Consider the following 13,612-nt stretch of genomic DNA (forward strand, 5'->3'; position numbering starts at 1 on the left):
GCGCTGCCCTGCGGTCTCGCCCAGCGCCGGGTGCGAGGCCCTCAGAGACGTTTAGTGACGTGGGCACCGGGGAGCCTGGCGCAAGAGCCCCTTTGGACCCGGGGTGCCGAGTTTTATGAGTTTTATGCGTTTTACGATCTGCTGACTTCGGGCTTATTTTTTTTATCTCTTTGAAGTTCAGGGTTTGTAATGAGGAAAAACCTGTCGAGGGCCCTATGGACGCCATCCCTAAAGCTTGCTTTTGATGAAACAGTCGCCTGGGTGTTCCCCTGGGCGCATGTGGAAAAGAAGGAGACGGAGTTAACCAGAGGGTTAGCGCCGCGTGGAGTTGCAGGAAGTCCGGGAGAAGGAGTGGCTCAGCTGTGCAGCCGCGCCTGGCAGAGGAGGCTTCCAGGGCCGGCTCCCTGCACTGAACGCAGCCTCCAAGGTTCCTGGGCGCGCTTCCTGGCTTATGTGCGGTTTTTGAGGCAGAAGGGTTTTGTTTGGATCTCTGCTGATTTCTCTGGTTTTGGACGTGGTCAGAGAAGTAACATCCAGGCCTGTTGCCTTAACGCAAGTGCCTGTGACATGTTTTTCCTCTGCTTCCTTGGAAGTTTTTGACTTTGGTATGTTGCTTTAGCACCTCTTGGGAAACTGGAATGGCATTAAATATCAGACCTATGTGGATGTTTTAAGTATTTTAAAAGCCAAGTGGAGGTAGGTTAGTAGTACTGCCTCTGCACAACTCCAGAGGGCAGCATTCTTGTGCGGCCTATGTGAATAACACTGCTTGGAATACCAAGGGAACGGTGTGTTGTGGAACTGTGGCCTTGTAGCAGAGTGACAACTGCGTGTTATAGGAGGTCTCTTACCGCCGCCCCTTGGATCTGCATAGGTGGGCTGGGTGTGCTTTTTCAGTAGGAGAGAGACCAGGAGTGTGAGGTGGTGAGGGCTTTGGTCAGGACAGGCATCTGGGTCTTCTGCCAGGGTCCTGTGCTGTTACAGGACAGGGAACTAGACCAAAGAAAGCAGTTGACTAAGGAAAGGTCCCGAGGAGGACAAGCAAAACACAGCTTGAATTTTGTGCGAGTTTGACGCCTCCCTCTGTGCAGCAGTAAGCGCTTTGTGCCTCAGGCTCTGTGGAGCACTGAGAGTGCTAGGGAAGAGGAGGATGTGGGTATCTGGAAATCAGCCCACCTCCATCGGCCAGCATTCCAGGCACCTACCTGGAAACTGAGAAAAGTTTGGTAGCAGATAAAATCCTCCTAAAAAACAAGCCTGAAAATCCGAAGTGCATCCTGGACTCAGGGGACTGAGTGCTCTCTGTCCTTGGCTGGTGTGCCTGAGAGCCCAGAGGTGAGAAAGGTGAGAAGGAAGAGAAGCCCAGGGAAAGAATGGGAGAGAACAGCCGCTTGGAGGAGCCAGGGGCAGCTTCAGCACTCTGCTTACGGTGTGTAGGGGACCGTCCCCCTGCAGACCCTGGCCCTGTGACCTCACTCATTCGGCCCAGCCTGCTCTTTAAAAAGGTAGGAGAGATTGCCATCAAAACCCATCAGCAAAAAGAGGTAGCGGTTCTTACGGCTTTACTTTGAACTCTCCTCCAATCTCCATTCCTTCCCTGATGATGCTAGGGACGGGAAAGATGCCAGGAGTCTGAGGATGGTGTGGGGCGTGTCTCATTTGCTAACTAATGTGACTTCTTGTTTCAGCTGCAGGGCTGCACGGAGTTGAGACTTTCTCATGCTCACATGTTGCTTTGGTCTTACTTTAGTATTTCTCTGCAAATTTAAATAAGGCTGTTTTTTGTCTGTGTGTGTCTTGCTTGGCATGTGAAGCCATTTTTTAGCGTGTATTTTACGTGTTTCTTTCATCCTGGGGACATTTCAGTGTAGAAGTGTATTAATTAGAGCTGCCTCCGGCCAGCAACAAAGCATGGCATAGACAAATTACCATGGAGCCCTGCTGTGGTTTCAGGGTCCTGGGCCTCCCGAGTCTCCCTGTGCTTTTGAGGGTACACCAGGCTTGGGTCAGTATCCTATTCCTGCAACAATTTAATTATTTAGGACTTTGTCTTCTAGAATGGTTTTTTTGTTGTGACCAAAATGATCTCTAGAAATAGTAAAAGATAACTGTGAATGCTCACCATGTAGCAGGTGCTGTTGTAAGCACCTTACATCCATTGTTTCATAGAATCCTCACAATCACATTTCGTGAGGAAGTTTCTCTTTTCCCCATTTTGCAGATAAGGAAACTGAGGTATGAAGAAAACAAGTGAGTTTGTCAAGGCCTTAGATCTGAGCCCAAACCCTGGGCCACCTGGCTCTAGAGCCTACACTCCTGACTGCTCTACTCTGCCCCTCTCAGTAACTGCTGATAGTTAATGGTTACTTGGCAAGGGTTTTCATGTCGTAATGGATTTAATTGCCACAGCATTGTTAGGCCTGTGGGTTCCCAAGTTTCCTGAATTTTCAGGAAGGGGGTGTTTTGTTTGTTTGTATTTTGAGACAGAGTCTTGCTCTGTCACCCAGGCTGGAGTGCAGTGGTGCAATCTTGGTCACTGCAACCTCCGCCTCCCGGGTTCAAGCGATTCTCCTGCCTCTCAGCCTCACGAGTAGCTGGGATTACAGGGAAGCGCCACTGAGAGGTGACAGCATCCTAGCAGCCCGCGCTCTCGGCACCTCCTCGGCCTCCGTGTCCACTCTAGCGGCGCTTGAGGAGCCCTTCAGCCAGCCACGACACCGTGGGAGCCCCTCTGTGGGCTGGCTGAGGCCAGAGCCGCCTCCCTCTGCTTGCGGGGAGGTGTGGAGGGAGAGGTGCAGGCGGGAACCGGGGCTGCGCGCGGCGCTCGCCGACCAGTGTGAGTTCCAGTGGGCATGGGCGCAGGCTCGGTGGGCCCCGCACGCGGAGCGGCCGGCTGGTGCTGCGGGCCCAGGGCAGTGAGGGGCTTAGCACCCAGGCCAGCAGCTGTGGAGGTTGCGCCAGGTCCCCTAGCAGTGCCAGCCCGCAGTCGCTGCACTCAAAATCTCGCGGGGTTTAGCTGTCTTCCCGCGGGGCAGGGCTCGTGACCTGCAGCTTGCCGTGTCTAGCCCCGCCCCCGTGGGCTCCCGCGAGGCCAGAGCCTCCCCAACGGGCGCTGCACGCTACTCCGTGCCACCCTGTCCCATCCATAGCCCAAGGGCTGAGGAGTGCAGGTGTGACTCAGAGCTGGCAGGCAGCTCTGCCTGCAGCCCCCATGCAGGATCCACTAGGTGAAGCCAGCTGGGCTCCTGAGCCGAATGGGGACTTGGAGAACTTTTATATCTAGCCAGAGGATTGTATGTGCACCAATCAGCACTCTATCTAGCTAATCTGGTGGGGATTTGGAGGACTTTTATGTCTAGCTAGAGGATCATAAATACACCAATCAGCACTGTGTCTAGCTCGGGGTTTGTAAATACACCAATCAGTACTCTGTGTCTAGCTCAAGGTTTCTAAATACACCAATCGGTACTCTGTATCTAGGTAACTCTGTGTCTAGCTAACCTAGTGGGGACTTGGAGAACTTTTCTGTCTAGCACTCGGTATCTAGATAAAGGATTGTAAATGCACCAATCAGCACTCTGTCAAAATGGACCAATCAGCATTCTGTCAAAACGGACCAATCAGCTCTCTGTAAAGTAGACCAATCAGCTCTCTGTAAAATGGACCAATCAGCAGGATGTAGGTGGGGTCAGATAAAGGAATAAAAGCAGGCTGCGTGGGCTAACTAGCGGCAATCAGTTGAGATCCTGTTTCGTGCTGTGGAAGCTTTGTTCTTAGGCTTTTTGCAATAAATCTTGCTGTTGCCTTTATGAGCTGTAACACTCACCACGAAGGTCTGCAGCTTCACTCCTGATAGCGAGACCACGAACCCACCAGAAGGAAGAAGCTCCAAACACATCTGAACGTCTGAAGGAACAAACTCTGGACACACTATCTTTAAGAACTGTACCACTCACTCTGAGGGTCTGTGGCTTCATTCTTGAAGTCAGCGAGACCGAGAACCCACCAATTCCGGACGTACCACCACGCTCAGCTAATTTTTGTATTTTTATTAGAGACTGGGTTTCGCCATGTTGGCCAGGCTGGTCTCGAACTCCTGACCTCAGGTGATCTACCTGCCTCAGCCTCCCAAAGTGCTGGGATTATAGGCGTGAGCCACCATGCTTGGCGGGGAACTGGGGTTCTTGAGAGGTAGAGTAACTGCCCCAGGTTACCCTGCAGTGGATGGGTCCAGGCAGCTGGCTCCCAGCCCAGGTTCATAACCACCAGGCCGCACTGCCTGGAGCCTCCTGCTAGGGCCAGGGCTGCTTGTGCTGAGATGGGGTTCACTGACCAGTGAACGTTTCCTTGCTCCCTGTGGCCTGGGCAGGGTGTTTGCTGACCTGACCAACACGTTCCTGCATGTGTCACTGGGCTTGCAGTCTGGAAAGGATACACATGAACTCACTGCTCTTTGGGTAGGTGAGGACATTGTTTATTAAATTGTGTTTTGGGGTGGTTAGGCCTTGAATGTTGACATAATAACTTTTTTGAAGCCTACTTAATTTTTTTTTTTTTTTTTTTTGAGATAGGTTCTTGCTGTTGCTCAGGCTGGAGTGCAATGGTGCAATCTCAAATCACTGCAACCTATCCCTCCCAGGTTCAAGCGATTCTCCTGCCTCAGCCTCCAAAAAAGCTGGAACTACAGGTGTGCTTCACCACACCTAGCTAATTTTTGTATTTTTAGTAAGGACACGGTTTCAACATGTTGGCCAGGCTGGTCTTGAACGCCTGACCTCAGGTGATGCACCTACCTCGGCTTCCCAAAGTGCTGGGATTACAGGCATGAGCCACTGTGCCTGGCTTGTACTTAACTCTTGAGTAGCTAGAGAAATGACTTATACCCAACTTGGCTGATTGAAATTTTAGAGTTCCTATTCTGCTCCCTTTGAGAAGTTTCTTTTCAAAACCCATTAACTGGTAGGTTACTTGAAAAGGAAAGATTTTAGTGAGGGGTCAAAGAGTGCATGTGAGGGAGTGGTGGGCCTTCTTTCCGCCCCGACTTTCACAGGCTGGATGTGCGTTTGTGGGTTCCAGTTCCACCTCCACACCCTGCTGCCTGAGGCCTCAGTGGGCTTGTATTCTCCCACCCCAGCCTGTGTTTCCCCACTTGTAAAATGAGCTGATGTGCCTGTTTCACAGCGAAGCTCCCAGCCTGGTCCCAAATAGGTGCTCAGGAAATGCCTTCTCTCACCTCTGCTGCAACCAGCTGGAGGGGAGACTTCACACAGTGGGTCTTCGGAGATGCTGTTAGAACGAAATCCAAAATGCTTTCACACAGAAAAAGTAGAGGATAAAAAGCACAGCCATCGTTTCTAATTGCCTGGCAGAGTTCTTGTCACACTGTTCTGAGCACCATGTTTATGAGTCCACTCGTACCTGCCAGCAACTCTGTGGGATGAATCTTCTACCTCTCTACGTTTTGCAGATGAGGACAGTGAGGGTCTGGGGAGCTGTTTACTTGCCCGCTGTCCTGTGGTCAGGAAGTGGGGAGCCAGGCTGTCAGGCAACAGGATGGCTTCTTGGGTCAAAGGAGAAGAGATTATTTTTATACAGATTGGAAAAATAAAAACGACAGTGTGAGAATGGGCTGGGAGATTTAAAGTCCCTGGCTACTGCTCAGATCCTAATTTGTCAGTTCTTGAGTGGGAGATCCCAGCATCAGTTGAACAAGTAGCAGGATGTGTAGTATCAAGAGTTCTCAGTCTTACCTGCCTACCATTGTGGTGGCTTGTGGAGACCAAGATGAAGGCGTCTCTCACACCCCTTGGGCGCCTGCTGTGGGTGCTGGTGTTGCTGGGTTCTGTAGAGGTGGGAATGCTGGTGCTGGCTTCCCTCCCGTCTCTGTCCCTGTCACTGCAGGACAGCAACTTGAGGTGTTCTCACGTCCTCTGCTCACCCGGATTGCATCTGTTTTGTGGTTCTGTGCAGCGGTCCCAGGGTGGCTGAGTGCTTGGGGAGTGCTCGCCTCCCCTGCTGTGCCTTCCTGCCCCTGCTTTCTGAACCCACATGAGGCCTCTGGGAGGGGCAGGCATTTACTGGGCAAAATTGTGTTGGTGCCGTGGTCCTAAGGCGCTCAGTGCATCTAATGGGGTCATGGCTTTACAGCTGGCTGGGCTTGAGCAAGCCTTGTGGCCTTGAGGACCAGGTCCCAGGGAGAAGGCTTTCTGGATGGGGCCACCAGGAGCTGCTGTGCCCCAATTACAGAGGCAGAGGGCCAAAGCCAGAGACACAGACAGCAGGAAGAGACAACGCTGGGGGGAGGAAGTTCAGCATTGTAAATCAGTGGTTCACTTACCATTTACCATTGCAGGGAAAATAGAACATGGAGGAAAATAGAAAAAAACAGGGGAAGAGTGAGTTAGTAAAAATGAGAGGTGTCGAAAGTTACTGGGCCTGCACCATACCTAAGGCGCAGTCCTGGCCTCTGGGGGTGGGAGGGGAGCTGCAGGTGCAGGGAGGGCATGGGGGTGGATGCGCAGTGGAGCCCCTGTAATGAAATCCTGAAAACTGGTGCACTGTGTCCTGCGGGCGAGTGGACGGTTGCTTTCTCCCACAGAGCCTTGTGGTGGGGGCAGGGGTGGAGTGACCTGTCAGTGGCAGCAGGATGGGCAGTGCTCCATGGCAGGGATGACTGTTGACTGTCTTGCATTCTGAAAGGACAGTTCCCGGCACCTCAAGACAGGTTTTCTATGCCTGTGTGACTTTGTATGTAGAGTTTCCTTTTAAATTGTTTTTTATTTCTGTGGTGTGTGTATTGGTGGAAAACTTTGGATTTAGTAAAGTATCCGAGATGAATCTGAATGGATTCTTCCCGGTCTCCTGGCTTGTGTACCTGGAGGGTTGGAGGAGTTGTGTCCTGAGATGGGCGAGGCCACAGGCACAGGATCAGGGGTTTGGTGTGAGGCAGGTCATGTGTGAGGTACCTGCTTGATAGGCAAACAGGCGTGCCAAGTGGTTGAGTGGGGGTCTGGAGTTGAGGAGAGAGGACTGGGCTGAGGTTTAGAGCAGGCCATAGTTCACACCTGCATCCTCTCGCAAGCCTGAGACAGGATGAGATTACCAAGGGAGTGAGAGTAGAGAAGGTGAGGGGACAGAGAGCAGTGTGTTCCAGGATGACGATGGTGAGGGAGGTGATGGGGTCAGGGAGCTTCCAGTGTTGTACTTAGCAGCTTTGTGATCTAGGGCAAGTAACAGAACCTTCCTAAGTCTGAGCTTTCTCATTTGAAAGGGGTTGCAATAGTACCTACCTCGGGGTTGTGATGACGGAGGGAGTGCGTAATTCACATAGGATACGTGCAGGGTGGCAGGAAGGCTGGAGAGGGATTGTGGGGAAGGATCTCGGGGACTTTGAAAGGCCTGTCTGAACTTGATCGAGTTGGCTGTGGGGCACCGTTTCCTGAGCAGGGCAAGGCTGTTACAGTGCCGTGATGGCACAAAGGAAGGCGCGTTTGGGGGTGATGGCAGCAGCTGGCAGGAGTTTTTGGGGCCTGGACAGTGGGATTAGCATGCTGGGGATGAAGAGGAGCTGGGGAACAAGGACTCAGCTCTTCCTGGCTGGCCGAAGGTATGGGAGGAGCGAGAGAGGGGCATCTGAGTTGGTGCCAGGTTTCAGGGTACGAGAATGGAGAAAGGGTGGAGGCAGGAAGTGGGCAGTGGAAGTGGACTTTTCAGTTACGTTATTTTGGTTTTTCACTCAGTTTGAAATCTTTTGACCTTAAAGTACTGTAGGGCTTCTAGGTGAAAATGTCTTGGCCGACCTGTTTCAGAGTGGGTAGGGTGGGCAGGGAGGATGGCTCCCGAAGACAGGAAGGACGGAGAGAAAAGCAGCAGATGAGCTGGTGTTGGAGGACTGATGTGAGGGGTGGCCGGAGTCTAGGGCTGGAGGTTTCAGGAAGCGCACAGGGACAACAGAGTTGAGATGAGCAGAGGGAAGGCCTGGGTTCAGGGTATATTTTCTGCATCACAGCCTTGCCTCTGGTGTTTAGAAATATCCTCCCTTGGGGGACTGATCAGAGAGGGCTGTGAGCTCTCGGACACTGAGACTTACTCGGTCGCTGGTCTAGGCTGACTTCATGTTAGAGACCTGTGAGCATTTCTGCAGGAGGTAGAGCTGCCAGTGGGTTTCTGGTGCAGAACAGGAGCCATGTTCTGAAGTGGCTGGGGACTCCAGCCATTGTGGTCCCTGAGCTGGTCTCACAGCAGGGGCTAGGTTAGTTCTGGCAAAGATACCCCCCCTCCCCCATCTTTGCCTTGACTTCTCAGTGTTTTGTTGTTTTGCTTGTGAGCCACAGTTTTGGAGCTACGATTGATCTGAAACGGAGTCTTGTTTCTGAGGCTTCAGAAGTCTCTGTTTTTTTGACTCAAATCTTTTTTATTTTAATTTTTTAGTGACAGGATCTCACCCTGTTGCCCAGGCTGAGTACATTGGTGCAGTCTTAGCTCACTGTAGCTTCAAACTTCTGAGCTCAAATGATCCTCCCCGCTCAGCCTCCAGAGTTGCTGGAACTACAGGCATGAGCCGTGCTGGGCTGGTTCAGAACTTTTAGATTGGAAATTGAGAGCGGACTGTGGAGGGGAAGGCATCGATCGTTACGTAGAATCATCCTGTCCTGGTGCTGCCTCGGCCCACGATAGCCCTGCAGGCTGCAGAGGATCGCAGGACCCTAGGCCCTCCAGCGAGGATGCCTGCTTGACAGGAAAATGAAGACGGCGGAAGCCAGGGCCTGGTGCCCACCCTCTCACCCATGAGCTTGGTGCAGCACAGGCGGTTATATCCAGCTTACACTTGCTCAAGAAGACGGATTATGTTGTTTCCTCTGTGTCTTTTTTCCTTTGAGTTGGACGACTTGATTGCTAAACCGGGAAAATTTGTAATAAGTTGGACTTAAGTAGAAGTTTTCAGGAAGGGGAGACGATGGATTTTATTGAGCCTTCTGAGAGAGACTGGCAGGTGCCTGGGGTGGGTTGTACCCCCATGCCCTTTTTCTTTTTTTAAAAAAAATTGAGACGGAGTCTTTCTGTGTTGCCCAGGCTAGAGTACAGTGGCACGATCTAGGCTCATTGCAACCTCCACCTCCCAGGTTCAAGCGATTCTCCTGCTTCAGCCTCCCAAGTAGCTGGGATTATAGGCATGTATCACCACACCTGGCTAATTTTTGTATTTTTAGTAGAGATGGGGTTTCACCATGTTGTCCAGGCTGATCTCGAACTCCTGACCTCAAGTGATCTGCCTGCCTCGGCCTCCCATGCCCTTTCTGGGATTGCACACGTGAGCCCCTGCACCCAGCCTCTCATGCCCTTTCTTAAGGCCTGTTTTTGCAACGTTGCTTCCCATTTGCTAAATAACTGTGCTAGTAGGGGGTCAATAATGTGTTTTTGAAATCAAGATTTAAAATATAGTTATTCTGGTTTTCTCTGGTTCCAAGTAATTTCTCTTGTGCTTTCAGCCTCTGCTTGGGGAGTTCTTGGAGCTCCTTAGTCTTGGGACTGTCACCCTGAGAATGGTGCAGTGGAGGAACTCAGAAATAGCAGTGTCATTGTTGAAAAGCCACTTGAGCAGTACAGCAGAGGGTCAGAGATAGCAGAGTGTTTCCGTACACTCTTCTTCAATTCACAGGTGGGGAAACTGAGGTCTGGAGACAGTGCACGTGCCCAAGATACTGCAGCCCTGCTCTGTGCACCTGCACTCCGCAGAGGTGGCTCTGGAACGGCTCCAACCTACACCAACTCCTCTGGGCAAGCCCTGCGTCTTCCCCTCAGGGAGCACTTCACGTAACCTGGCGCGTTTATCAAAACGAAGACATTGACCTTGGTGCCATACTGTTAACTGAACTACAGGCTTTATTTGCATTTCCCCACCATCTAGTCCATTTAGCTTTGTGTCTTTTTTTTTTTTTTTTTTTTTTTTAACTGAAAAGGCCCTGAGCAGCTGTCTAGGAATCTTCCATTCTGCAATTTTTGTTTGTTTTTTTTTGCGATGGAGTCTCGCTCTGTCGCCTGGCTGGAGTGCAGTGGTGCGATCTCCACTCACTGCAACCTCCAACCCCCTGGTTCAGGCGAGTCTCCTGCGTCAGCCTCCTGAGTAGCTGAGATTATAGGCACGTGCCACCACGCCCAGCTAATTTGTTTTTTTGTTTTGGTTTGGTTTTTTTTTTGAGACAGAGTCTCGCTCTGTCGCCCAGGCTGAAGTGCAGTGGCGCCATCTTGGCTCATCTTGGAAGCTCCGCTTCCTGGGTTCACGCCATTCTCCTGCCTCAGCCTCCTGAGTAGCTGGGACTACAGGCGGCCCGTCACCACTCCTGGCTAACGTTTTGTGTTTTTTAGTAGAGACGGGGTTTCACCATGTTAGCAGGATGGTCTCGATTTCCTGACCTCATGAGCCGCCCGCCTCAGCCTCCCAAAGTGCTGGGATTACAGGTCTGAGCCACTGGCCGCTAATTTTTGTACTTTTAGTAGAGACAGGGTTTCATTGTGTTGGCCAGGATGGTCTCAATCTCCTGACCCTCATGATCCACCCACCTCGGCCTCCCAAAGTGCTGGGATTACAGGCGTAAGCCACTGCGCCCGGCCCTCTGCAATGTTAAAGCAATAACATATTAAACACACCATGCTTACACTAAGGAATAGACTTAACACCTGGTTAACTGTGGAAGGTCAGAGGAGACACTTCTTTCCGGTCCAGGCTTCACACTGCAGGGCTTGCCCAGAGGAGGTGGTGTAGGTTGGAGCCGGCAGCGCCATCCCAGAGCCACCTCTACGGAGTGTGGGTGCAGAGGGCAGGGCTGCAGCATCTTGGGCACGTGCACTGTCTCCAGACCTCAGTTTCCCCATCTGTGAATTGAAGGTGTTGAGTTTGCTCCCTGAGGTCATTTCTATGGCTCCTGGGCCTCTGAGGATCTGTCAAGCCCCAGAGCTGAGTTGGGGCCGGGCTGCCTCCTTCCCCAGCTCTCGTCTCACGTTCGTGGGTGAGTGTTTTCACCGAGTCCTGGGGCAGCCGTGGAGGCACCTATATTTTATTTCTTCACTCAGTGACCTTGGTCTGTGTGCTCACTGCCCAGGTGGCCACGCAGGCCCTGCTGGGGGCAGCGGGCCCAGCCTTATCAGAGCCACGTCCCAGAGGTGTTGACTCACGGCCTCACCCTGGCCCTGAGGCAGGCCTGGCAGTGACTGCCTGTTCTGCAGCCGCAGTCTCAGGCATGTGCTGCGGGGGTGTGGGCACGCAGGCCCATGTGAGCTTTGGACCGTGAAGCCAGTAACCTTCCTGCAGGGCCGGGCTGAGCCTGTGTCTGCCTCCCCGGGTGGGTGTGCAGCTGCCTGTCCCCAAGGTGAGGTGCCCAGGGTCCTTCCTGCTGGCCTGACTCCTAGGACCAGAACATGCGAGGACGACAGAGAACACAGAAGACAGAGCGAAACAGACAGCACCGCGTGTCCGTCTGGTCTGTGGGTCTCCTCCTCAGGGCACAAGGCAGGGGATGGCCGCACCCCTTTTGTCGGTGGTTTGATTGGGACACATTCATGCTCATGCGTCCCATGCTGCTCAGAGAAGCAGAGCTGTGCCTTGCGACAGAGACCGAGTGTTCCCAAAGCCTCACATGTACTGCCTGGGCCTTTACAGATTTTTCTTTTGTTTCTTGGCCCCGATACAGGGTATTCTAAAAGAAATGATTCCTGCCCCTGGTGTTTTCCTGTGACCGGGCAGGAACCTGGCAGGGCGAGTGGGTTTCCCCGTTGGTGTAAATCACAGAGAAGTGCACAGCAAGGCAGCGTCCACACTGGTGGGTGGCACGAGGGGAACCTGAAGTTGTTGAGGACTTGGGACGGGAGGAATCAGGCTGTGGGCTCATGGGAATGGCAGAGGAGTGTGGTGCTGGCAGGACTTGGAGCTTCAAGTGGAGCCTGACGGTGTCACCCCTGTAGGCTGTGTGCTTGTGGGTGTGCCTGTGTGTGTGCGCGTGTGTATATGTATATGCGTGCATGGGGTGGGTAGTGGGGTCTGGTCACTGCCTCTGTGGTAGTGACCCTTTGGGGGGGGTCTAGGAGCCCCAGTGCGTTCTCCTTGAGTGTGGGGTTGGTGTGCCGCGTGCAGACCGTGGTGACCGGTGTGTCCACGGACCCTCTAACCCAGAATGTGCAGGAACGCATGGCTCTTGAATCGGCCGCCGAGGCTCTTTTTTTCAGGAGGTCACCTGGTGGCAGTGCAGGCCCACTTCAGAAGTGAGGGGCTGGGAGGGGAGGTGGGCAGTGTCGTGTGGGGAGGGGTGTTGCTGTAGGGCCGCCTTCGTGTGACCCCCAGGCCGTCCCCTGACTGTCCCTCACTGCTGGCTTCTGCCCCCAGGCTGGCGCCCATGCGGCTCTACACGCTCTCCAAGCGCCACTTTGTCCTCGTGTTTGTCGTCTTCTTCATCTGCTTTGGCCTGACCGTCTTCGTTGGGATCAGAGGTAAGGTTCAGTTTTTACTCAGTGAATCTTTTGCCATGTGTGGTGGCCCTGGCGCGTTGCTTTCAACCAGCCCAGCTGTGCCCCTGTCTCCCACTGCCAAGGGCCCCAGCATGGAGGGAGAAGTGCCCACAGGGTGGATGGGTCCCAGTCCTGCGCTTCTAGCTGCTCTGTTTCTCCTGGGGGAGGTGCAGTGAGTAGCCCCAAGTAACCCTGTCTATGCCCTGTGCAGCAGCCAGGGGCAGCCTTGACCACATGCCTTCATTGGCCAAGCAGACATTTCTAATCTGCTGTGCACCAGGCCCAGCTGGGCACTGATGCATTCAGGACATGCTGCCTGGTGGGGGAGACAGGCCACGAAAGAGCTCCGATGCAGCTGATGGGGTTGGGAGGAGAGTTGAGGGGCTGACGGCTGTGAGCATGGGGCGGGGTGGCTGCAGGAGCAGTGAGATCATCTAGGCCAACGCCCTTTCTCATGGATGGATAACCTGAAAAGCCAAATGGTTTTCACAAGGTTCTCAGAGACCCAGGTGTCTTCAGCCCTGTGCACAGGGCAGGCAGCCAGGAGCCTGACTTGTTTGGAGAGAATGTATTCCATTGCTGTGTTTCCGTCTTAAATATCTGTCTCCATAAGGGTGATTTCTAGTAGATGTTATTTAATTGATTTACTTAATGCTAAAGTGTGAACGGCAATTAGGCTTAACCTGTCCTAGAGGCAATTTGTGCCTCAAAAGGCTAGTTTCTTACCCAAAACTGGGTTGGTAAATGGACGAGGAAGCTGGCGGGGGAGGGTGGCTCTTCAGGTGCTGTTATCTGATGGTGATGGTGATAATAGCAACTGTAGCCAACTTCTTTCCCGTTAAGTCATCAAGAAGTAAAAATTACATTAATTACAGCACAAGATATATCCATAATCTTACTTGATTTTCACTGTTATCCTTTAAGATTGGAAGGGGAGGCATTAATATTCTCATGGTCTCCAGTCCCAGTGGGACCTCAGCCACCTTCTGTTCATTTAAGCTACTCTTCTGTCGCAAACGACCATGATTATATCAAACCCTCTCCACTCTTGCAGAAATGTAAAGTGATGCACCACAGCTGAGATTCAAGCGATATCAGGATTTCTGCATCCCCT

At 52.6% G+C, this 13,612-nt stretch overlaps 1 protein-coding gene across 1 annotated transcript in view; it reads left to right on the forward strand.

Moving 5' to 3' along the window:
- Window positions 1–7,469: 7,469 nt before the first annotated feature.
- The window catches only part of TMEM181 (transmembrane protein 181), a 73,947-nt gene continuing 67,804 nt past the window's right edge, over window positions 7,470–13,612 (forward strand). The window contains exons 1-3 of the mRNA XM_011976440.1: window positions 7,470–7,606; window positions 12,079–12,255; window positions 12,377–12,480. Of these exons, the coding sequence (XP_011831830.1) occupies window positions 7,470–7,606; window positions 12,079–12,255; window positions 12,377–12,480 (418 nt within the window). The remainder of the gene's footprint in view (window positions 7,607–12,078; window positions 12,256–12,376; window positions 12,481–13,612) is intronic.

This window comes from Mandrillus leucophaeus, unplaced genomic scaffold (assembly GCF_000951045.1).
Source record: "Mandrillus leucophaeus isolate KB7577 unplaced genomic scaffold, Mleu.le_1.0 Scaffold166, whole genome shotgun sequence".
NCBI lineage: Eukaryota > Metazoa > Chordata > Mammalia > Primates > Cercopithecidae > Mandrillus > Mandrillus leucophaeus.